General features: G+C 44.3%; 1 protein-coding gene across 9 annotated transcripts in view; it reads left to right on the top strand.

The window, feature by feature from the left end:
• Nucleotides 1–13,416: 13,416 nt before the first annotated feature.
• SLC9A8 (solute carrier family 9 member A8) overlaps nt 13,417–24,996 on the top strand; it is a 70,895-nt gene continuing 59,315 nt past the window's right edge. For 5 of the 9 annotated variants that reach the window (XR_014315398.1, XR_014315399.1, XR_014315400.1 and 2 more), the window contains exons 1-4: nt 13,417–14,244; nt 14,695–14,742; nt 16,071–16,249; nt 22,510–22,590. Coding sequence is in view for 5 of the 9 variants with exons in the window: in XM_082744878.1 (XP_082601004.1) it covers nt 14,219–14,244; nt 14,695–14,742; nt 16,071–16,249; nt 22,510–22,590 (334 nt within the window). In the remaining 4 variants the exon portion in view is untranslated. Of the gene's footprint in view, nt 14,245–14,694; nt 14,743–15,139; nt 15,247–16,070; nt 16,250–22,509; nt 22,591–24,996 lie in introns of all 9 variants that reach the window. The other 4 variants (XR_014315401.1, XM_082744879.1, XM_082744882.1 and 1 more) reach the window with 3 other exon arrangements.

A 24,996-nucleotide genomic window follows, 5' to 3' on the forward strand; every position in this document is an offset into this window, starting at 1 on the left:
CTTACTGAGGCACTGGGGGATAACTTCCCCAAGATGATAAAAGGAGATCATAGGTCTAAGTGCTGGGATTTGAAGCCTGGAAATTCAGCTGCACTGTCTGTATTCTCTTTTTAATTTAATTTAATTTAATTAATTTATTTGACAGACAGAGATCACAAGTAGGCAGAGAGGCAAGCAGAGACTGAGAGGAAGGGAAGCAGGCTCCCCTGCGGGGCTCGATCCCAGGACCCTGAGACCATGACCTGAGCTGAAGGCAGAGGCTTAACCCACTGAGCCACCCAGGCACCCCTGTACTGTCTGGATTCTTAACTCCTATGCTAATGGACCTCTCTGTCTATCCATTGGCTCAACAGAACCAGCCAGCCCTGGGGTCCTCAAAGCAAGCCTGCCTTCAGCTGGGGACTGAAAGTTCAAGGCAAATTTTTTCCTCCAACAACATCCCGCTCAGAGTTCTTAGGTCCAAAGCCCGCGCAGGCTCTGCTGTGTTTTATGCCCTGAGTCTCACAGGCTGAGATCAAGATGGCAGCCTATCTGCTTCCTCTTCAAGAAGCTCTGGGAAGAATCTGCTTCCAGATTCCCTCAGGCTGTTGGCAGGGTTTGGTTCCCTGAGGTCCCAGTTTCTTCCCTTGCTGTTGGTGGAGGCTCTTCTCCCTGGGACTAGAGCCATCCTACGCTTCCTGTCCTGTGGTTCCTTCCATTTTTTACTTAAGGTGAGTTTCTTGGGGCACCTGGGTGGCTTAGCAGGTTAGAGACTCTGCCTTTGGCTCAGGTCATGATCCCTGTTGTCCTGGGATCGTGCCCCGCATCAAGCCCCGCATCAGGCTCTCTGCTGGGCGGGGAGCCTGCCTCCCCCCTCTCTCTGCTAGCCTCTCTGCCTACTTGTGATCTCTGTCAAATAAATAAATAAAATCTTTAAAAAAAAAGGGTGAATATCTTAACTGACCCACAGATTTGTCTTGAGTAATAATGAAAAAGACAGGGAACCCGCTTAGAAACAGGTACTCGGCGGGATTTTTCTTTTGTTTCAGTTTTGGTGGGAATTACTGTGCTGATGCGAAGCACAGCTTTCTAGAAGAGCTCGACCATGTCTCCTGAACCAAGAAAGGGTAGACGTCCCTAAACCACCCACGAACCCTTAACCCATCATCCACCCTGGGGATGTGCAAGGGGAGACTTGAAGATGACTGGGGTGAGAACAGAGGTTAGAGAAGGTTTTCCTAGAGAGAATTTTTTGTGCATCTCTGTGTACAGCACATAAAAGATGCTTAATCCATATTTAATGATTTATGCTGGGCACTATTCTAGGTACTGGAGCTCATGAGACTTAAATGGGGATGAATAAGGAAGAAAGTTTTTAAAAAGAAACAGAATATTTTGCTAAGAGAAAGAAGCCGCGGGGCGCCTGGGTGGCTCAGTGGTTTGGGCTGCTGCCTTCGGCTCGGGTCATGATCTCAGGGTCCTGGGATCGAGCCCCGCATCGGGCTCCCTGCTCCGCGGGAAGCCTGCTTCCCTCTCTCTCTCTCTCTGCCTGCCTCTCTGCCTACTTGTGATCTCTGTCTTTCAAATAAATAAATAAAATCTTTAAAAAAAAAAGAAAGAAGCCGGACACAAAATGCCATATAGAGGATTCCATTTCTATGGAATGTTCAGACAGGCAAGTCTTTAGAGGCAGAAAGTAGATTAGCACTTGCCAAGGGATGGATGAGAGAGAATGACTGCCAACGGACTTGGACTTTCTTGTCGGGGTGGTGGAAATGTTTGAGAATCAGATAACCTTGACAGCCACACAACATAACAAATATACTAAATGCCATTGAATTGTAGCCTTGTAAATGCTTAAGTTTATGCTATGTGAATTACATCTCAATAATTTTTAAAACATTAAAAAATAGAGGGAGAAACAGCTTATATGATACAGACTGACATGTATAATGAGGTCAAGTGAGTAAAAGGTTGGAAGAGATAATAACTGGTTGGAGCAAGGGGTCAGGGTGGCTTCTCTGAGGGAGTGACAGTGGTGACACATCCTGAATTATGACTGGGAGACAGTTATAAAAATATCTGGAAGAAGGTAGATGAAGGATCAGTATGTGCAAAGGTCCTGAGGTGGGGACAAGTTTGGCATGTTCGAGGAGCAGATAGGCAAGTGGAGCTGGAGTGCAGTGAGTTGGGTGCGGTGGAAAAGGTACAGGAGGGGGTCAGAGACTCCCACAAGGGGCAGGAAGCAGCCCAAACCAGGCCCTGCAGACCACTAAGAGGAGTTTGGCTTTTGTGCTCAGTGAAATGAGGAGCCGTGGAATGGTTTGAGCAGTAGAGCAACTTGATCTGATAAATGCTTCAAAAGGACGGCTTGGACGGCCACATAAAGTAGATAGCAGGCAAGTGAGAATAGAGGCAGAAAACACAAGCAAAGCCCTTTGACACTGTGCCCGAGACTGGAAGCACTCAGGAACTGCCAGTCAGCTCTCATAAATTAGCCTCATGCCAGCTTGTCATATTTATTTAAAAACAAGAAGTCAAGGCCATGGTTATTTGATACTTCTGTCTTTGACACTGCCTCACCTCCTTCTTCTATGAGTCACCAAGCTCTGTCAATTCTTCCTCCCTCTCCCGCCCCTCACCCCTTCACTCCTTTATCCTTCCAACTGTCCCCACTTTGCGACCCGACCCGGTGACAGATGGAAACACTTGTTTCCAGGCTGCCCCCGGGCACGCCTTTTTTCCTTCTCCCTTTTAAAAATATCTTCTTTTCTCTCCTATTTTTTTCACACTGTATGTCATTTGCAGAACAAAACTGTTAAAAAATAACAAACAAGCAAAAGGAGAAAAACATACCCATGATCCACAATTCAGAGACAACCATTATCAAAACAACATTTTAATATATATTACTCCTGTTCTTTTTTTATTTTTTGGCTTCAGATTTTATTTGTATCAAGATTACACGGTCACATAAATCGAAGAGTCATATTTGCTAAAAACAGAAATCTTCACTTGGCAACCTATGGTCATTTCCCCCTCCCCAAAGACAACCACTTCAAGCACTTTAGCCGACTTTTTGATGTTTAATTCCATATCTCTCAATAGCATGATTCTATTTCCGCTTCTATTTTTTTTTCTAGTTTTCAATATAATCTGCTTTCCCACTGTAGGATGTGAGGGTTCTTCTGTCTTCCGCTCCCCACCCTTGGTCCCAGCAGATAGGCACACCCTTCCCATCCCCCCATCCTCTCAAGATGGGTGTATGGTAATTTTGGTGAGATCAATATTCACTATTTACATAATTGTGACTATGTAAATGCCATTCACAGCTAAGCTCCACAGTAAACTAGGATGTCCTTTACTTTCCTGCACAGCTTTTTATTTTTCCTTGAGTTAATAATTGTCTTATTCCCTACCTCCCCCCCCCAAGCCAACCTAATTTTCTCAGTATTTGTTATCAGTCCAACTCTGAACTTTTTGCCAGGGTCCAAATGTCCTCTCAACACCTTCCAAGGCATCAGAAAGTCTATCCATTTATCTTCTGGAAGAGATCTTTCTGGAGCCTTCAGATCTGCTGGTACCTGGACTGGGACCCTGTGGTTCCTAGCTGTCATCTGGGATTTCCCTTCATCACTCTCTGGGGATGCCATTTGTTTCTCTCTTGTGCTGGGTTTCCATTTCCTGGGTCATGAGTCTTATTCTTCCTTGTCTGATCCCCCTCTTTTGGTAGCACAGCCTTCTGCAGCTCCCTGAGAAAGGGGGTTGAGAAACAGAAATTTTGTGACTTTCCATGTCCGAAAATGTGTTTATTCTATATGCGCCCTTGATGATTGTTTGGCTGGGTATGGAATTCTAGGTTGGAAATCCTTTTCCTTCAGAATTTTGAAAGTATTACTCCAACATTTTCTTGCCTCCAAGTTTTGGTCAAGAAGTTCAAAATTGTTCCCCTCTCAATTCTTTACATGTGACTTATTTCCCCCTCCCCTTCTGGAATTTTGTTCTTGGTATTTTGAAACTTCATAATGATGTCCTTGCTATGCATTTATTTTTATCCAACATGCTGGGCCCTGGGTAAACTCTTTTGGTCCGAAAACTCATGTTCTTTAGTTCTGAAGAATTTTTGTGAGTTATTTTATCCAAAATTTCTCCTCTTCTGTTTCTTTTCTTTCTTGATAAAATGCCTGTTTTGCAGCTGTGAGATTTTTTTTAGGCTGGTCCCCTAAACATCTTATCCTTTCTCTCCTATTTTCTATCTTTATCTTTTTGTCCTACTTTCTGAGACAAACCCTCAAATTTATCTTCCAACCCTTATATTAAATTTTTAAAATTTCTACTGTCATGCTTTTAATTCCTAAGAGCCCCTCCTTGTTCTCAAAATATTTCTTTTTTTTTTTTAATTTTATTTATTTATTTATTCGACAGAGAGAGATCACAGTAGACAGAGAGGCAGGCAGAGAGAGAGAGAGAGAGAGAGAGGGAAGCAGGCTCCCTGCCGAGAAGGGAGCCCGATGCGGGACCCGATCTCAGGACCCTGAGATCATGACCTGAGCCGAAGGCAGCAGCTTAACCCACTGAGCCACCCAGGTGCCCCAAAATATTTCTTTTTTATAGCATCTTGTTCTTCCTTCAGGGTTGTGCTCTGAAAAATTGTTTGTTTGTTTCCTTCTTGCATTCTTTCTGTTTCCTCCAGTTACTTTTCTCTATTTGTTTTTGTTTAAAAATTTCACATAAGAGGATATCCTCAGGTGCCTGATATTTCATGTTTAAGTTCAGGGAACAAAGAAGCTGATTATTGGGTATGTTGCAAAGGGGGCTGTTGACTTTGAGCTAAGACTGTGAGTTTTTTTAGGGATCCCTGATGTTTTTAGGTGATTCTTCTGAGTCTGGTCAGATTTGCTGGAGAAGACTGTCCAGTTTCCTGCCTGTAACTGAATGAATGCCTGGCTGGCCTGGTTCTAGAGCCATGTGGGTAGGGACACTATATCCAATTGGCCTGGCTCCTCTGGAGGTGAGTGATGGGGTCAGCCCTGCAGGTGTACAGAAAGCCTAGAATAGGGTATTCCCAGCATACAGGCCAGAAAATGGCCCACAAAGATATATCCATGTCAGATCCCTGGGACCTGGGAATGCTCTCTATCTTTGCAACTAAATTAAGGCTCTTGAGATGAGGAGATAATCCTGGGTAATCCAGGATAATCCAGATAATCCTGGATTACCCAGGATTATCTCCTCACAGGAGAAAGGCAGAGGGAGATCAGAGACGTGGAGGAGAAGACAATGAGAAGATGGAGCAGGAGAGAGGACCACAAGCCAAGGAATGCCAGCAGCCACCAAAAACTGGAAGGGACAGGGAATGGATTCTCTTCTAGAGCCTCTGGAAGGCCATAGCTTTGTGGACACTTTGATTTCAGACATCCAGGACTGTGACCAAATACGTTTCTGTTTTGACACCCCACCCCCCCAGCTTGTGGTAATCCCTTAGAGTGGCCCCAGGAAGCTGCCGTAGTTACTAGGGTCCAGGGTATACCCCACTTTCAATGGAGTACTGCTGCCCTAAAGCATGCTGGGGTCCATAAGCCCAAACACACTCCCGTTCTATTGTCTCCAGAGACGAGACCTCCAGACTCTCACCCGAGTAGGTGCCCAGTGGCTTAGAATTGGGTGGGGGCTGAGAGCTTATAACAATCTTCTTCTTTTTAGCCTATTTCCTTTATTTCACACCCTCCTCTCCTCCACCTGCCTCCCAGTCTCATTTTGATTTTACTTTCAAAGGCCCCTGGTGTCGCTGATTCCTGAGCAACAGGAAAATTCCAGAAGAGGATTTTCCAGGGCCGGAGTATAAATCAGGCTGTCCTGTGGCTTTCCCCTCCTCACCTGCCTGAGGATGGGATTTTCTCAGTTCTGTTGAGCCATTTAAACCCACCTGCTTTCTCTTCCCCAAAATGTTCTCACTGTTGTCTCCTTTTGTGTTCTCTAGTCCTTGAGGGCTTATGGGTTTAAAAAACGAATCCTTTCATTGCCAACCTAGTGGGGCCTAGAAGGATAATGGAGGAGAAGCACATCTAGTCAGCCCTCTTTTCCCAAGCCTCTGTGGGCTCGTCTTAAAATGGTACTCTCTGCCTCTGCGGAAATCCCACTTCCTCCTTCCCCAGGGCTCCGGTTCTGACTCAGCTCTCCATGCCCCACACCAGGAATGGCACCTGCACACACACAGGAAGAATGGGAATGTTTTTTATGGATGGTCTTCAGCAGTGGTTACCAAGTGTGTTTATCATAAGCAATTGTGGAGGGGAGTGTCCTAGTTTGCTTTGCCCAGACATGGATGTGGAGAAGTCAGGCACCCAAGAAAGAAAAGTCAATATAGGTGTGTTGCCTGTCAGTAGATCTTAATTAAAATGATATATTAATATAATACATGTATAATATATATATTTATATAACATATAGAAAATCTATAATATATATTATCATACATATAAAATCTGTGTGGAGGAGTGCCTGGGTGGCTCGGTGGGTTAAAGCCTCTGCCTTTGGCTCAGGTCATGATCCCAGAGTCCTGGGATAGAGCCCCGCATCGGGCTCTCTGCTTCCTCCTCTCTCTCTGCCTGCCTCTCTGCCTACTTGTGGTCTCTGTCAAATAAATAAATAAAAATATTTTTTAAAAATAATTTTTTTTTACTTTTTTTAAAATAAAAAAAGTGAAGAAGGGCACCTGGGTGGCTCAGTGGGTTAAGTCTCTGCCTTCAGCTCAAGTCATGATCTCAGGGTCCTGGGATCCATTCCCATGTCTGGGTCTCTGCTCAGCAGGGAGCCTGCTTCCCACCACCACCACCCCCCGCCTGCCCCTGTGCCTACTTGTGATCTCTGCCTATCAAATAAATAAAAAAAAATCTTTAAAAATAAAATAAAATAAAATCTGTGTGGAGAGCATAAAATTCTTTTAAAATATTATTTATATTTTATATTTAAATTCAATTTAGTTAACAGATAGTGTATTATTAGTTTCAAGGGTAGAATTTAGTGATTCACCAGTGAGCATGAGAATTCTTGAATTCATAGATTTCGGAGTCCTGGCATCTGTATAGTATCGACTTGTTCAGAGTTTCATTTATAAACTATATTTTCAGAGTACCTGTTTTGGTTAAAATATAATTAGGAAGAAACATTTTTGGCATTTTCTATTAAGCAAAATGTTAATGCTTATGTTTATCAAAGGTATTCCTTCATTTCCTATGCATTCTGTCTTCTATAGTCTAAAAAACAAAAATGAATAAATAGTTTAAAGAATTGAAGTTGTAAGTTGTTATACAGACATCAATATTTATACTCTAATAACAAAAAAATTTAACTTTTCCATTTCTCCCTGTATCTTTAAAAAAATTCATAAATTAGATGATGGAATAAATCTATGTGAAGTCATGGGGCGCCTGGGTGGCTCAGTCAGTTAAGTGTCTGCTTTCAGCTCAGGTCATGATCTCAGGGTCCTGGGATCGAGCCCCAAATCAGGTTCCCTGCTTGATGGGAAGTCTGCTTCTCTGTCTTCCCCCCACCCTTCATGCTCTCTCTCTCAAATAAATAAATAAAATCTTTAAAAGAAAAATCTCTGTGAAGTCATAAAAGCAGAAAAATGGTAGTTTATATCACCTGGCCAAAATATAACAAAATTGGAAAGGGATACAAAATTTACATAAACAAGAAGTAGGAAATTCTAAAACACTCGTTAAGTAAATCTTGTCTCAAAACAGAAACTATGGGGTGCCCGGCTGGCTTGGTCAGTAGAGCATACAACCCTTAATTCTGGGTTTCATAAATCATAATTAATTCATGATTTCAAGCCCCACGAGCTTACTTTAAAAAAAAAAAAACCAGAAAGGAAAGAAAAAGAAAAGAAAGGAGAAAGAAACTATAATCACAACATCATGGGTCAAAACTCATGAGATATCCTCAAAGCAGATTTTCAAAACAAAGTCATACTCCTGGATGTTTGTGTCAGCCATATATGTTGGTATGTTGTCAAGCAGGTCACCCCTGGTTAAGCTTGAGCTCAACCCCACTGGGGAGCTGTGTTTAGAATACACACTTCAGGGGCGCCTGGGTGGCTCAGTGGGTTAAAGCCTCTGCCTTGGGCTCAGGTCATGATCCCAGGGTCCTGGGATCGAGCCCTACATCGGGCTCTCTGCTCCGCAGGGAGCCTGCTTCCTCCTCTCTCTGCCTGCCTCTCTGCCTATTTGTGATCTCTGTCTGTCAAATAAATAAAATCTTTACCAAAAGAAGAAGAAGAACACACACTTCAGACTGGCCCCACCCACTGCGTGAGGAAGTGGGGGCATTTATCCTCCACTTGCACCAGTCATTCGTTGAGAGCCTTTCCGCAAGCATTCACTCTCCAGCACAGCTGATTTGTGCTGTGTTGAGAGGAAGCCCATAGGCAGCAGTAGAACCCTCCACGAGGTTATGAGCAGTCACCAGCAGAGTGTATTATGGGAGAGATCCAAAAAGAAACTCTGTTTCTGGAGTGCCTGGGTGGCTCAGTGGGTTAAAGCCTCTGCCTTCGGCTCAGGTCATGATCCCAGTGTACTGGGATCGAGCCCCATATCGGGCTCTCTGCTCAGCGGGGAGCCTACTTCCTCCTCCTCTCTCTCTGCCTGCCTCTCTGCCTGCTTGTGATCTCTGTCTGTCAAATAAATAAATAAAATCTTTAAAAAAAAAAAAAGGAAAGAAAGAAACTCTGTTTCCCAAGCCCCACACCTGAGACCCAGGGGATCCGTGATAGGCCTGGAATCTGTATTTTTTTTCTCTCGGAAATTCTCTTGGAAGTGTCTGTTGCACCTGATTCCACTGAATTCTACAAGCCCAACCTTTTCATTTCTGCCTAGTAATTCTAGTACCTGTTACCTGCTATGTGGCCAGGGCCAGATTAAAATATTAAAGTTCATAGGCATTGAAAAACTACCCCCAACTCATTCATAAATCCACGTGAAACAATACTAAACAGTGAATATAAAGGAAAGATCAACGCAGGTTTTCTTTTTCCATGGTGTGTTAAGCAAAAAAATGGCCTCCCAGGGGCGTCTGGGTGGCTCAGTGGGTCTAGGGTCCTGGGATCATGGTCTAAGGGTCCTGGGATCGAGCCCCGCATCGGGTTCTCTGCTCAGCGGGGAGCCTGCTGCCTCCTCTCTCTCTCTCTCTCTGCTTGTCTCTCTGCCTACATCAAGACATCAAGTTTCTACATCTGTAAACCTGGGCCAATCAGAGTACCTGCTGGGGTTGTTTTATTTTATTTTTTTAAAGCATTTTATTTATTTATTTGACAGAGATCACAAGTAGGCAGAGAGGCAGGCAGAGAGAGAGGAGGAAGCAGGCTCTCCATGGAGCAGACAGCCCGATGCGGGTCTTGATTCCAGGACCCTGGGATCATGACCCGAGCCGAAGGCAGAGGCTTAAACCCACTGAGCCACCCAGACACCCCCCTGCTGGTGTCATTATACAGATTAAATAAGACACTGAGCATAATGGGCTTGGAGCAATGCCTGGTACAGAGTGAGGGTTCAAGAAATCTTAGGGGGCACCTAGATGTCACAGTCGGCTAAGCATCCAACTCTTGGTTTGGGTTCAGGTCATGACCTCAGGGTCATAAGATTGAGCCCAGCATCATGCTCCACACTCAGCACAGAGTCTGTTGCTCTCCCTCCCCCTCTCCTCCCATGCCCCTCATGCTCATACCCACACTTTCTCTCTAAAACAAATAAAATCTTAAAAAAAAAATGTTAGAAAAGGTAAGGAATGGAAGAAATGCAAAAGAGAGAGACAGTCGCCCTGCTTCCAGGGGGCTTAGATTTGATAGAGGAAACAGGATGATAAACTCAGGAAGAAAAAAAAAAAAAGAAGGAAGGAAAAAAGCTGACTGTGATAAGTGTCTCAGAAACACTTATGCTGGGGCGCCTGGGTGGCTCAGTGGGTTAAAGCCTCAGTCTTCAGCTCAGGTCATGATCTCAGGGTCCTGGGATTGAGCCCTGCACCCAGCTCTCTGCTCAGCAGGGAATCTGCTTCCCTGTCTCTGCCTCTCTGCCTACTTGTGATCTCTGTCTGTCAAATAAATAAATAAAATCTTGAAAGAAAGAAAGAAAGACAGACTTATGTTTAAGACTACATACCTGGGTCATCAGCCCCCCAGTGGAGCAGCCTGCCATCTGCTATTGAATGGCTTGTGAACTAGGAGTAGTTTCCATGTTTTCAAATGGTTGAAAACTAGTATTATGAAAATGACAAGAAACTCAAATCTCAATATCCATAAAGTTTTATTGGAACAAAGCCACTCTTATTTAAATCACCTATGGTTGCTTTCCCATTGCAATGGCAGAGTTGAGTTGTTGCAACAGAGATCGGAATGCCCACAAAACCCTAAATATCTACCATCTGGCTCTTAACAGAAAAAGTTTGCTAACCCTTGCTTTAAGCTGAATGGTCAGGGAGGTCCACCTTGAGGAGGTAACATTTAAGTTGAGAACAACATGGCAAGAAAGAGGAAGGTTGGGGGTAGAAGGGCAGAAAGAACAGAGAACTGAGGTAAGAGCTTTACTCTAATCCTGTATCAGCCTTCCAAAGAGGGGCTCTGCCAAAAACTATGATGGGACGCTGAGGTTCTGAAGGTGCAGTGGTGCCCCAGGGTCACAGAGCCATGGATCTTGACTTGGGATAGGGAACCGGGACTGCGTGCCCTATTCCAGCCTCTTTTTGGCCTGGGACAGCACAGGAGCCTAGGAACTGCAAGGGGAGTGGCTTTATTTGCCTTCCTGGGGGTAATGACCGGGGATTTCTGATTTGTTCCCAGGAATAGGTGAGAAAGGCCTGGGATTTGCCTAAGGGCAGGTGTTCCACAGACTCCTGCTTGGCAGCAAGCCCATGACCACAGGATCTTCGGCAAGGGCACAAGGTGGAATGCCACGTAGAATGGGGCAGCCCTCAGAGAATTCAGGAAGCAGCTTTCATCCTGAGTAGCCCACAGTTGGCAGCTTGATAGAAAAGTCCTACCCCCAGCTCCCAGGGGTTTGACTCCGGCCAGGCTGGAAGGAGACTGACTCAGAGGGTACCCCACTCTCAATCTTCTACGAGCCGGCTCATTTCTGACAGGTTCTGCGATAAAGGAGAGAAGCAGGCTGTTGGCCCCATTTTAGAACCAGAGAAACTGAGGGCATGGAGAGCAACAGGGGGTAATTGGTAAAAGCAAAACTCTGTGCCTGCATTCCAGACTCAGTATTTCCCAGTGTGTGATTACAGGCAAGTGGCTAAACTTCTCTGTTCTTGGGTTTATAGATAAGATAGTATCTGCGCCCCCCCCCAAAAAAAGAAGAAGAAGAAGAAGAAGAAGAAGTAAAGACTTAAGGAAACAAAAGCTCAGCACCACACCTACAGGAAGAACTCAGTAAATGTTGGCTGATCCTAAGCACATTCTCTGTTGGCTTTGACAACAGCCCTAAGAGATTCTAGAGCGGCACAGGATTCTGGGTAGGAGCCAGACAAATCTCTTCTCCACCCAGTTCTTCAGGGCCAAAACCTTGAAATCATTCTTGACTCCTCTCCTTCCTTTACACACCACAGTCCCTTAGCAAATCCTGCCTTTAATCACTCCTGTCATCTCCATGATATCACTTTAACCCAAACTGCCATCAGCTCTCACCCAGATTAGTGCAGAAGCCTCCTAGCTGGTCAGGGGGCTGCCAACCGCCCAACTCTCTGTAAGCAAGCAAAGGGGTCCTGATTAGAAAAAATCAGGTCAAAGCACTCCTCTAAAACCCCTTGCATTTTCTAACACATCTAGAGTTAACTCTCTCCTTTATTTATTCAATGATCATTTATTATTGAGTACCTACTACTATGTGCTAGGTGCTGCTCTAGGCACTGGAGATAAAACAGAACAAAACAGACAAAAACCTCCGCACTCAGGAAGTTTACATCCTCCTGGAGGGAGGACAGTAAGCAAATGTAGAAGTAAAACATATCAAATGGTAGGTGTCACGGAGAAAAATAACTCAGGGAAGGCTTTGGATTTTATTACTGTTACTTTTTTTTAATTTAAAGATTTTTATTTAGAATGCCTAGGTGGCTCAGCAGGTTAAGCTTCTGCCTTTGGCTCAGGTCTTAATCTCAGGGTCCTCGGATCGAGCCCCACCTTGGGCTCTCTCCTCAGCAGGGAGCTTCTCCCTCTCTCTTTCCCCCCTCTCTCTGCCTGCCTCTCTGCCTACTTGTGATCTCTCTCTGTCAAATAAATAAAATATTTTTTAAAAATAAAGATTTTTATTTATTCATTTGAGAGAGAGAGGATGAGCTAGGAGAAGGGCAGAGGGAGAGGGAGAAGCAGACTCCCCACTGAGCAGGGACCCTGAAGCAGGACTCCAGCTGAGGACCCCAGGATCATGAGCTGAGTCCAGGCAGACACTTAACCAATTGAGTCAGCCAGGTACCCCAGGTTTTAGATTTTAAACAGGGTGGTTGGCGAAGTCGTTATGAACAAGGTAAAGGTTAAATAAAAAGCCCCAAAGTGGGAAAAGTTGAGCTCCAAGGGGCAATTCAAAAGTGGAATGTTCTAGACAAAGGCCCAAGCAGTAAGTACAGTGGTGGAAGTGTTCCTGGTGTGTTTCAGGCACACAGGGGAAGCCACTGTGACCACAATGAAAAATGTGCAGGAGGGGCAAAGTGGACTGACCTCAGAGGAGTAAAGGGGCAGGTTATTGAGTCCTGTGGATTCTCCAAGTCTTTTTTTTCTTTGATTGAGATTGGAAGCCAGTGGGGGGTTTTATTTATTTATTTTTATTGTTATTATTAGTGTTAAAGGTTTCATTTATTTCAGAGATCATGAGAGGAGAAGATGGGAGGGGCAGAAGCCGACTCCCTGCTGAGTCAGGAGCCCCTCAACCAAGCAGGGCTCGATTCCAGGACCCTGGGATCATGAACTGAGCTGAAGGCAGACGTTTAACCTGCTTAACCACGGAGCCATCCAGGTGCCCCATCAGTGGAGGTTTTAAGTAGGGGAATGACTAGGGGTTTAAAGGATCACTGTGGTGGCTGTGTGGCTGGCTCATTCAGAAGAGCATAAGACTCTTTCTTGATCTCAGGGTCTTGAGTTCGAGCCCCATGTTGGGTGTAGAGATTACTCAAGTGATTAAAGAAAAAAAATTTTTTTCAAGGCTCACTGGGGTCCTCTGTGTGAAAGACCACAGGGAATAGCCACAGAGCCAGTGAGACCTATGACAGCTGTTACGAGGTATGATGGCTTGGACCAGGAAGGAGGTAGCAACAGCAAAGGTGGTGTCATACCCAAAAGCCTTACACAAGGGTAGGAGACCTCCTGATGGGGTCTCTGTTGCCCCATAAGCCTTGTTCCTTCCTGTAACCCCAACCCCAGAGACCACAGATAGGCACACAGAGGTGTCTAATCGGTATTTGTTGTTTTATTTATGAAATTAACAAATGATCCAGGCCTAGGTTATCATCCCCTATTTTATTTTATTATCTTTTAAAGATTTATTTTAGAGAGAGTGGGAAGGGCAGAGGGAGAGAGAGAGAAACAGAGGGAGAGAAGGAGATGCCCAGCTAAACTCAGAGGCGAGCGGGAGGCCTCGATCCCAGGATCCTGAGATTATGACCTGAGCAGAAATCAAGTCTGAGGTTTAACCCATGAGCCACCCAGGTACCGCTCATCCTCCTCTATTTTAATGATAGGCATATAATTAGAATTCAGTAAATGTTTACAAATAGAATACTGCACAATTCTGCAAGGCCAGGTGGCTAGTCCTCTTTACAGCGAGGAAAACTGGGGCTCAGACTGGGGAAGTGTCCCCTGGGGATCCTTCTGCACAGCCTTGGCCAGAAGCTTCCGTCCCAACTTTCGGTGTCAAGTCTTGGATACTGGGTGGAGAGCGCCTGCTCTCAAAGTGAGTCACAATGACCTCACAGGAGTTGCTCTCAAAGCTTCCCCGCCCCAGAATGAAGAAAAACCGAAACTTCATGGGGCCAGGAGGTCACAAGGCCCAAACCGATCTGATGTCCTAAAAGTGCCCTGGCCGGGTCCTCCCACCTTCAGGCCACAGAGACGAAGGGACAGAAGGGCCGCCCTCTCACGGCTGAGGCCCCGCCCCCCCGCTTGTCCGTCCGCCCGCACCTCCAGCGGAAGCCGGAAGCAAAAGCAGTCCCTGCTAGCCCCCGGCTCCGAACTCGGTGGTCTTGGAGGCTCCGCAGGATGGGGGAGAAGATGGCGGAAGAGGAGTGAGTGGGCTTTTCCCGGGCGGCGGAGGCGGCAGGGCTGGGCCCCGGCGGGTGACAGCGAGTGCCTCAGGCCGCCCTCTGGCCCTGAAAGGCGGAGCTCCTTGTGCCGGTTGGCCAGGACTGACCATGCCTGTGCCAGCGAGGAGGGCGGGAGGGACGGGCCTGGGCCCAACCCGGCCGGGCAGCCTCCTTGAGGTCGGATCGTCGTGTAGGGTATCGGCAGCCCAGGGCAGGCCTCAGAAGCCGTCTGGCCGAACCCGAAAGCCAAATTCCACTTTCCGAGTTTTCGGTCTTCTGATAAATCAGGGAGAGCTCCGCCGCCTCCTCCAGGAAGTCCCCCACCCACTACTTAGCCAGTGGCCTCTTCCACGGTAACGGTGGTTTTTCGCATCTGCCTCCTCCACCGAATCTCATTCATTCGTTAACTGTTGGCCATTTACTCTATTCCAGGCCCTGGGCACATAGTAGTGAAGGAGGCCGACCAGGAACCGCCCTCAGGTAGTTTCCATTCTAGTGGGGATAGACCCTAAGCAAGCAAGAGGATTTCAGAGTGCTAAAAGAAAAAGGAAGTGTCAGGATGATGAGAAGGAGGGATAGGAGAGGGAACACGCAAATGCGAAAGGCTAGAAGCAAGAAAGACCTTAGTCCCTTTGAGGGACAGAAAGAAAGGCAGGATGGCTGGAGTAGGAAGAGCTAAGGGGCTAACTACACGGGATGAGATAGAGATGGGGGGGCGAGGTGGGGGTCCTGTGTCCTCCTGGTACTTATCGGGAAGGACGCCATTCTTTCGTCCCTCCCCATCTGCTGGGCACAACCCATTGCATGTTATAGACGCCCCATCTGTGCGAATGGGTTTGTGGTTGAAATCCGATTCCCTCCCCTAACATCTTTTCAGATATATCTCTTGGCTGGCTGGGTAGTCATTTCATTTCGTCTTTATTCAGCAAATGCGCTATTGTGGACACCAAACCTGGGCCTCAGCCACACAAAGCAAAAGAGGTGGTATGGCCCAGTGATTTCAAGCTGGGGCTCAAACTTGGTTAGCTGAGACCACGGCCAGGTTATGCAACCTCCCTGAGCTTCAGTTATTCGTGGGTAAAAAAGGGAAAGGAACAGTCCCCACCTCAGGCCTGGTATGCCTATTAAGTGAGAGGTTGTGTGTTATGTAGTCCCTGATGGGAAGCATTTACTCCATAAACATGGGCTATTATAATCACAGTTGCGGTGATTATTATGTGAACGTTGCGCTAGTTTACAGTCCCATCCCAGAGTGAGAAGAGAGCGCTGTGTAGAACGGAAGAAGTGGGGTGGGTGCAGTATTCCAGAGAAGGTTACATTTGAGCCTTTAGAAATCTGAGAAGGATTTTGTCAAGTGGGATGGGGTGTTCTAGCCAGATCAACAGTTGGGTAAATTGGGTGACTTCTTCAGCTTGCTGCTATAATTCAAGGAAAAGAATGTAAACAGGAGAAATAAAGGCGCCAAGTAAATAACGTCGGATCTTGGAATGGGATGAGACTTCAGTTTGTCTCCATTTAAATCCTCCCATTAAATGCCAGAGAGCAGGCGGCATTTGGTTTCTACGCTGGCCCTGATTCGCCCTTGTTCCTGTCCTCTAAGTGGCTGTCTTTGGAGCACCTGAAGGCACTGGTACTCTCTGCTGTGGCAGACAGGAATTTTCTGAATCAGTTTCTGTCTGAGACCTGCCTGGTGGTTGTTAAGACGTGAATCCCAGCATCCTCTGTGCCAGGTTCTCCTTTGTGTATGTGTGTTGATACTCAGGGCCCTTTTCCCTTTGTCTAATCCTGCTGCTTTTTATGTCCAACAGGTTCCCTAACACAACTCACGAAGGTTTCAATGTCACCCTCCACACTACCCTGGTTGTCACCACGAAACTGGTGCTCCCGACCCCTGCCAAGCCCATTCTCCCTGTGCAAACAGGGGAGCAGGCTCAGCAGGAGGAACAGTCGAGCGGCATGACCATCTTCTTCAGCCTTCTCGTCCTAGGTGAATGTGGACACCCCCTCATCTGCCATATTGAGTGTCTGTGTGTGCTGTCTCTAAGGTCAACCCTGTCTGAGCCACCATTTACTTGATTTCAGGTCTTTCTTCCATTTGGTTTGACATCAAACACTGAGGGACAATGATCAATTCATAACACAACAGGGTACTCCTCTTTCTTCATAAAGTCATCGAGCCTAGTAATTTTGAAGAGCTCTTTATAGAATATCTTAGATGTCTTTTGGAAGAAAGAAGGGGTTTTTGACCTAGAAGGAACCTTGACCATCTTCTTATTTAGTGGATTTCAAACCCCGCTCACCAATGTGTGTGTGTGGGTAGTGCTGGGAGCAGGAGGTGGGCTAAGTCAAATGGGAGGGCATCTGACTTTCTGACCAGAGCAGCCTTTTGTCTTCCATTAGGCTTCTGTGTAAATTTTACTTAATTAAAGGTTTTGTTGCCACGTGAAAGATCAAACATCCTTTCTCTTACCCTCTGGCTCCCATTAACTGTGGTTAGGACTTCTGCCATATCTGCGTACCACCTATGTCATTGTTTACTTAATACCATTTTTTCTTTGAACAGATGTACTCTCAAAAGTCTTGTTTTGTTCAACCTTCTCCAGTAATGAGTGAAAAAATTTAGGCCCAGAGAGATTAAGCAATTGATATGCCTGGTTTTGGGGAGACTAGAGATTAATATTTGGATTGCCAGACCTTAGTCGAGAAGTTTAGGTAAAAGGCAATAACTTAGATGCCTCCCAGAGACTGTACACAAGTGTTTTAGACCAAAAACACTGAACAATTGAAACTGCACAACCACTTTGTACTAGCTGACAAAGGAAGAAATAAAGCTTCAAATTTGACCCAAATCCAAACTCTTCTTGGAAGAGTAGAGTTGGCATATTTACATTTTCTGTTCTTCTTTTCAGGATACTGAGCCATATTTCTGATTAGATTAGGTCTTTTCAGAGGAATGGGAAGTACAACCTGATTGAAAGGTACAGAGCATTTCGCTGATGTCATTGAGGACTTCTTTGAAGAAAACTAGAACTTCTTTCACATTTACATTTGGATTCTATTAATAGTCAAATAATTTTAATAATCTAATCATTTGATTTAAAATCTCAGGGCTCAGCCTAATCTCTCAAAAAAACTTTTAAATTGGGAGGCCTAGGTGGCTCAGTTGCTTGAACATCCGATCGTTGGTCTCAGGTCTTGAGCCCATGGTTGTGAGTTTGAGCCCCCTGCTGGGCTCTACGCCGGTCAAGGAGCCTACTTCAAAACAAAACAAAACAAAAAAACCCTGCACAACTTTTTAAAACGAATACTGAAAAATACAAACAAGAGTACAGTGTCCCACATGGACCTGATACGCTGGAGTAATTGTGTACCTTGTGAATGTAGTTGAATTCTGCTTCTAGGGGATTACTTCAACAATCAAGTACTCTTTTTGTTTTTCCTTTTTTCTCGTGATATTAGTTGAATTTAAAGAAAAGCCGTACTCTTCTTGATCAAGAAGTCTTTAGTACCTGAATCCTTAATCCAGAAGGACCAGTATTATTAGCTTCTTTACTTTATTGTCAGTTTGATAAGGTCAGCAGCATACAAGGCAGGCCTGGAAGAAAACTTTAGTTTTGTAGTTACTTTGTTTCCTGGGAAGATAATAAGGGTAAGTCAGATTTTCAGAGTAATTTTCAGGGTGTGGAGCACTGAAGCTTAGTTTGTGCCAGAAACCACAAAACAGGCTGTTAGAATGCTTTTTGGTCCTGGCAAAACCCTGTGCAGTGGTAACACATGTGGGGACCGGAAGGGTCTGAACTGTTATTTATTAGGGCAAAAATTTTACTTGGATCATCTTTTCAAGCAGATCATGAGCCTAGACTCCAGAGTCACTCTCGTGTTGGGGGTTTTGTTTTTACCTCATCAGGCTGTGGGCAGGCTATGAATTGGTATCTCGATGTTTTATGCGTAGGTCAGCATGCATGAGCAGAATGGAATGCTTTCTTTTTCAAGAGATTTGGAGGCATTTTTACTCTTTTCTTGTATATTATCAACAGAGTATTATATGTCTTACATATTAGTTGTCTGAACAATATACATCTGATAAAGTAAAAAAAGAATTGCAGTTGATAGTGCTAACTCACTAAATACATGAACTACAGTGAATTGAGGGAAATACTAGTACCTAGCTTATTCTAGACTTCAGGAACTCCTAACCTGGAACACATGTAACCACTTTTGTTTACTATTTTATTTCTTTTTTAAGATTTTTTTTTACTGGGGTGCCTGGGTGGCTCAGGTCATGATCTCAGGGTCCTGGAGCCTCACGTTGGGCTCCCTGTTAAGCGGCGAGCCTGCTTCTCCCTCTCCCTCTGCCTGCCCCTCCCCCAGTTTTTTTCTCTGTCTGCTTATTATTTGAGAGAGAGAGCACAGCGCAGGGAAGGGTAGAGGAAGAGGGACAAGCAGACTCCACTGACCAAGAAGCCCAACGCAGGGCTCGATCCCAGGACCCACGTGATCATGACCTGGGCCAAAGTCAGACATTTAACTAACTGAGCCCCTCAGATGCTGCCTTTTTTTTTTTTTTAAGATTTTATTTATTTATTTGACAGAGACAGAGATCACAAGTAGGCAGAGAAGCAAACAAAGCGGGGAAGCAGGCTCCTCGTGGAGCAGAGACCCCGACGTGGGGCTCGATCCCAGGACCCTGAGATGACCTGAGCTGAAGGCAGAGGCTTAACCCACTGAGCCGCTCAGGTGCCCCAGATGCTGCTTTTGTTTACTATTTTAGTCAAGTCAAATGAAAGTATGACTTTTATGTCCTACAAGCTTGACAAAGGATTATAGTGTATTCCCGTTTTTGAGGAGGGATGCCAAAACACCAGTTACTTTTAACTTTAAAAGCTTGAAATCAGTTGATTTAACCCTTGATGATCTTGGACTCTGCAGAAACAATGGTGAGTCATTTTTATTGACTTACATTAGAGTTAACAATTAGCATCATTTGACACATATTATGGGCCTTTAAATTTAATGGAGTTATTAAAATTGATGTGCCTATGTTTTAATATAGTTTCCATAATTATTACTTTGGGCAATGAACATTTAGAAGCATATTAACTTCTCGTATACCTGTCCTCCACACCACACAGAAGTTTTTGTCCTTTGTTATTTTTTTCCCGAATATTTCTGAAAGCATGGATGTGTATATACATGTATACGTTCATAAGCACATTCATAGATACAGACACATCTAGTTTGTATTTTGTTTGTTTTAATATAAATAAGTTCCTATAACTTGCTTTTTCATCTCAGAATGTCTTAGAGGTCTTTTTACGTTACTACTCTTTTTTATATCTACTTCATCTTTTTTTCTTTTAAAGAAAGTGTATGTGTTAAAAGAAACATAAAATATATCCCATTTTAACCATTTTTAAAAAATATATTTTATTTATTCATTTGACAGACAGAGATCACAAGTAGGGAGAGAGGCAGGCAGAGAGAGAGAGAGAGGAGGAGGAATCAGGCTCCCTGCGGAGCAGAGAGACCGATGCGGGGCTTGATCCCAGGACCCTGGGATCTTGACCTGAGCTGAAGGCAGAGGCTTTAACCCACTGAGCCACCCAGGTGCCCCCCATTTTAACCATTTTGCAGTGTACAATTCAGTGGCATTTAGTACACGCAAGAGTGTTGTGCAACCATCACCATTATCTAGTTCCAGAATGTTCTCATCACCCCAAAGGGAGACCCAGTACCCTTTAAAAGCTGTCACTCCCCATCCCCTACCCCCACTCTCTAGTAAACACTATTTTGCTTTTTATTCCTAGGAATGTGCCTATTCCATTTCAAGCAAATAGAATCATACAATATGTGACCTACGCCTGGCTTCTTTCACTTAGCATTGTATCTTCAAGGTTCATCTGTGTTGTAGCGTGTGTTAGTAGTGTGTTCATTATTACAGGTGAATAATCTCATGGAGATACACCACATTATATTTATCTGTTCATCGATTGTTGGACATTTGGCTTGTTTCCATGTTTTGGCTGTTGTGAATAGTGCTGCTGTCGACATTTGTGTACAGGTTTTCGTGTAGACATATATTTCAATTTCTATTGGATACATACCCAGGAGTGGAGCTGCTGGGTTAAATGCTTACTCTATGTATAACTTTCTCAGGAACTCCCGAACTTCCTACAGAGGCCGTACCATTTTACATCCCTTCCAGCAGTGCCCCTGTGTCCCAGTGGCTCCACTTCCTTGCCAACACTTGTTACTTTCCGTCGTGTTGTGTTTTTTAATTATGGCCATCTCAGTGTGAAGTTGTATCTCCTGTTCCTGATTGGCATTTTTCTAATGACCAGTGATGTTGAGCATCTTTTCCTGTGCTTATAGGGCATTGGTATCTTTGGAGAGATATCTTTTCTGGCTCTTGGCCCATTTTTTAAATCATATTGTTTGTCTTTTTGTTGTTAAAAAGTGTAAGAGTTCTTTATGTATTCTGGTTACTAGACCCTTATCAGATAAATGATTTAGAAATACTCATCCATTCTGTAGGTCTTCTTTTCAGATCTCATTCTTTTAAGTGGCTGGAGACTCGCCCTGGCATTGATAAGCCTCATATTTAGCTCTTTCTGTTAATGGACAGTTTTCCCCCTTTGCTCTTTTTTTTTTTTTTTTAAGAGTGATAGGGGAGGCACAGAAGGAGAGAGCTGGATCTCCTGATCCTGAGAGTCAGGGGTCTGACTGAGCCATTCAGGAGCCCTCGCCTTTGCTTTTAAAGGTGCAAATTGATGTTTGATTTATTAGGATAAACTTTTTAAATCAATTTTTTCCTCTGGCTTGGTGCAGAAGAGGTGCAGAAGCTGAGCGAACTGCCTAGATCTGTATTCAGTGTACTTATGTACCTGCCTTTAAAGACAATAAGCCTGCCTTTATCGACATATGTTGTGCTTATGCATTAGAACATTTTTTTTCTTGCTCTTAGCATTTAATATAGGATTTTTCTAACGAGGTTAAATATTTATAACAAAGTAACACCACAGATTGATAGTTTAAAGCATAGAACGAAAGGAGACACAGTTTCTCTATGTACAACTATTTCCTTTTTCTAGTCACCTGGTACTTTTTGGTGGGCCTAAAGATACCTAGTTTGTATGTGCAGGCTCTAAAGGTGGCCATTTACCTCACTGCAGATTGTTTAAACGTTTCCTTTTACAAAAAAAATCAGCAATTATTTTTAGTGCTGTTAAGATAATACTATGATTAATGAGATGGTATACCACCTAGGCGTGTAATGAAAAAAAGAGACACGCACACTTGCATTGGGACCATGAAATTACATCCAGGAATTATTTATGTGAAAGTATGCTTTGTGGGGTGTCCAGAAACACTTTTTTCTTTCAAACAGTTTTACCTCCTCTTGTTTCCTTTCTTTGCTTTCATGACATCACCTCTGTGAGAAAAGTCAGACATTACTCCTATTTTGGTGACTGAGGAATGAAGGCAGTTGGGAGGGAGGTAGTGGGTGCCTGTGGTTAAGGGTCCGGGGTTGGAATTGGGCTCAACCCTGCAGCACCTACCAGTGACTTGAGAGTATGATAATAATAACTAGTTAAGAGGAGTGTTGGGGGCCAAGTGAGCAAGTGTTTGCGAAGTGTTCAATATAGTGCCTGGCTCATGGGAAGCCCTTAACCATTGGGAGCCCTGGTACCCAAGTGAGGATCAGGCACCCCATCTTTTGGTCACTGATGTTCTCAAAGTATTTACGTGGTCCTCTTTGTATTCTCACTTCCTTCTCTGTTAAAAGGGAACCAATCACACGGTGGCAAAATACTTTGTGTCAACATCTTCTGTGGCAGTTATATTTGCATAAAAGTGATTGATTTCATGGACTTCCTTCTCACCATTTCTAGTTTTCCAGTTATGTCAAAACAGAAGACTTTTCTTAGAATCCAAGAGATTCAAATAAATGATGGTATTAGGCTTAACAAGTTAGAAAAACATTAGGTGTGTGTTATTCTCTCGTAACTCCTAGCAAACACAGTAGTCCAGGCATATAAACAAATATGGAAACAGTGTTATGAACACCGTGGGTCTGTTTCCAGGTTAAGAAATAAGAGCTTGGAAATACAACTGCAGTTTATTGTGTCATTGTTCCTTGTACATACATTTTCCTGGCAACACCCCCAGAAATAACCGCGGCTTTGAACTTGGTGTTTATTACTTAAAATTGTGCCATTCTAACAATGTCTTCTTTTTTCCCCACAGCCATCTGCATCATATTGGTGCATCTACTGATCCAATACAGATTACATTTCTTGCCGGAGAGCGTTGCGGTTGTTTCTTTAGGTAAGTGCTTATCCGCAATCCTATAATAAAAGCGGTAACAATACCATTTTTCCAGTGCCTTCCTAGTGCCAGGAACCACACGAGATGTGGTTCATTCTTGGTTTCATTTAATACTCACTGCCAGCTGCCAAGAGGGTGTTATGATCCCATTTTACAGATGAGGACACTGTGGCTCAGAGAGGGGTGCTGACCACCTAAAGATCACATAGAGGCCCCCTCTATGTAGCTCGAAAGCCTTTCTGCTTCTGGAGCTACCGTTGGGGCACACTGACCTCTGTTCCTAGGCTGTGCAGACACCCAAGTCAACTAAGATGAGTAATTGACACTTAATTCATAGGGTCACTGAATTTTACAGCCAGAAGGGCCTCTCACTTGATGGTTTAGGAAGGAAAAATGGCTCACTTCCATGTCAGTCAAGAGTTAAAGTCTTCAGGAACATTCCATTCTACCTCACATTTCTCTCTTGTTTCCTGCGGCAGTTAATTATTAAGATAATTAGCCTCTGTATGTCAACTGTACTTCAGTAATAAATAATAAAAGAAAAAAAGCTAATTAGCCTCTACATAAAGGGAATGAATCAGTGTAATAACAGATGCAAGCTCGCGTGCAAGTTAATTGAAGTGGTTAATGAAGGAAGGTTCCGGGACCTTACTTTTCAGTAAGTATTAAAATCAAGACTAAAATGTGGGCGGGGTGCTTAAGGCATAGTATATAAGCTTTCACTAAGATCAGCTAAGGCATTCGTCAGTTTATGATACCGTAGTTACTTTTACTAGTTTCCACTTGCCTACTAATGGTATTTAATTTCTCCTTATCACCAATGATGCTCTGTAAGTTAATTTTCTTTGCCTTGGAGGTCTTGTTTAGTGTGTGTAGTAATACTTTTACAGGACAGCAATGGTTTAGGTTAGCTTTGGAGGTGAACAGTCAGACTTTGATTCACCTTCTCTTGTGCCTTCTGCATTCCTGTATTGTATTCCTGTATTCTGCTCAGCCCCTCCTGTGTTTTCCTGGGCTTCATGTTGCTACTAAGTGTCAGGTTCCTGCCTGTGGGCTTTTGCATTACCACCTCATGCAAGCCTCATACCCCCCAGTGATGCATATCTTAAGGAAGAGACACCACTGGAGAGTACTAGTCTTTGTAAAGAATTAGGAAACAATTTTCCTCAGAGTTCCCATTTTGTTCAGCAGTCTCTAGAGCTGCACATCCTGGCAGATTCAAACAACCTTAGCTGACGAGATAGTCTTTGAGCTCAAAGCATGGGATGGTCATTTATTAACACCCCTTTCTTGCTCTCTGGCATGCTGAAATAAACTGCACAACTAATACCTAACCGGACTCCAAGGAATGTACAGTTTTGGGCTCAGTTTTCATAGTTTCTTAGAATAAGAACTGTAGTTGATGTATATTTAGGTATTATTCACATGGAAAGGATGGTTCTTTTAATTTGGTTTGGAATGTCATGTTCACTTTTGAATGTTTGGGTAACTGCAGGTTAGCGAACACCAGTGCTTGTTTTAGGAATTACAGTAGACATTGTTGGTTGCCTACCCAACAGCCATTTTCCCCTCCTTCCTTGAAAACACCCTAATTTTGATCAGGAATCTTGTCACAGTGCACACAAAGAAGATGAGTTCCTCCAGGTCAAGATGGTCTTACTGCCATCACGATAATTCCACTGTCCTTTGCCTTTGATTGGTTGAATGGCGTGAAGACAGGAAGGCAGTATGAAACCCCGTTCTGGCCCGTGAGACCATGGGGAAGGGCTGAGTGGAGTGCACTCTGTCCTCTCTGATTTTAAAAAAAAAAACAACTCCCTACTTTTGATGCCGTCCTATGAGGATGTGATGCCTGGAGCACTGGTGCATGTCCTCAGTCACACTGTGGCTCAGAGACAAAAGCCAGAATGCTAAGGATTGCCAAGAGGGACCGCTGGGAAGCCTGGATTCTTTTTTTTTTTTTTTTAAGATTTTATTTATCTATTTGACAGAGATCACAAGTAGGCAGAGTCAGGCAGAGAGAGAGGAGGAAGCAGGCTCCCCGCTGAGTTGAGAGCCCGATGTGGGACTCGATCCCAGGATCCTGGGATCATGACCTGAGCCGAAGGCAGAGGTTTTAACCCACTGAGCCACCCAGGCGCCCCCGGAAGCCTGGATTCTTGACTGCATTGTTGTTTTGTTGAATTGACAGTTCTAGATCTGCCTGCTCTATGACGTAACAAACATCGGTGGTTGAAGCCATTTTTAGGCAGGTGTTCTACTTGCAGCTATAAGCATCTTAACTGATTCAGTACTCTTTCCACTTGAGGGACAAAATCAGTTCACATTGATTCAAAGCAAACATATTGGGGAGGGTGGAATTGCACACCCACTGGCCCAAGGAACCGAAAAACCTGCAGGGGGCAC

The sequence above is a fragment of the Mustela nivalis genome (genome assembly GCF_964662115.1).
Source record: "Mustela nivalis genome assembly, chromosome: 8".
In the NCBI taxonomy this organism is placed as follows: Eukaryota; Metazoa; Chordata; class Mammalia; order Carnivora; family Mustelidae; genus Mustela; species Mustela nivalis.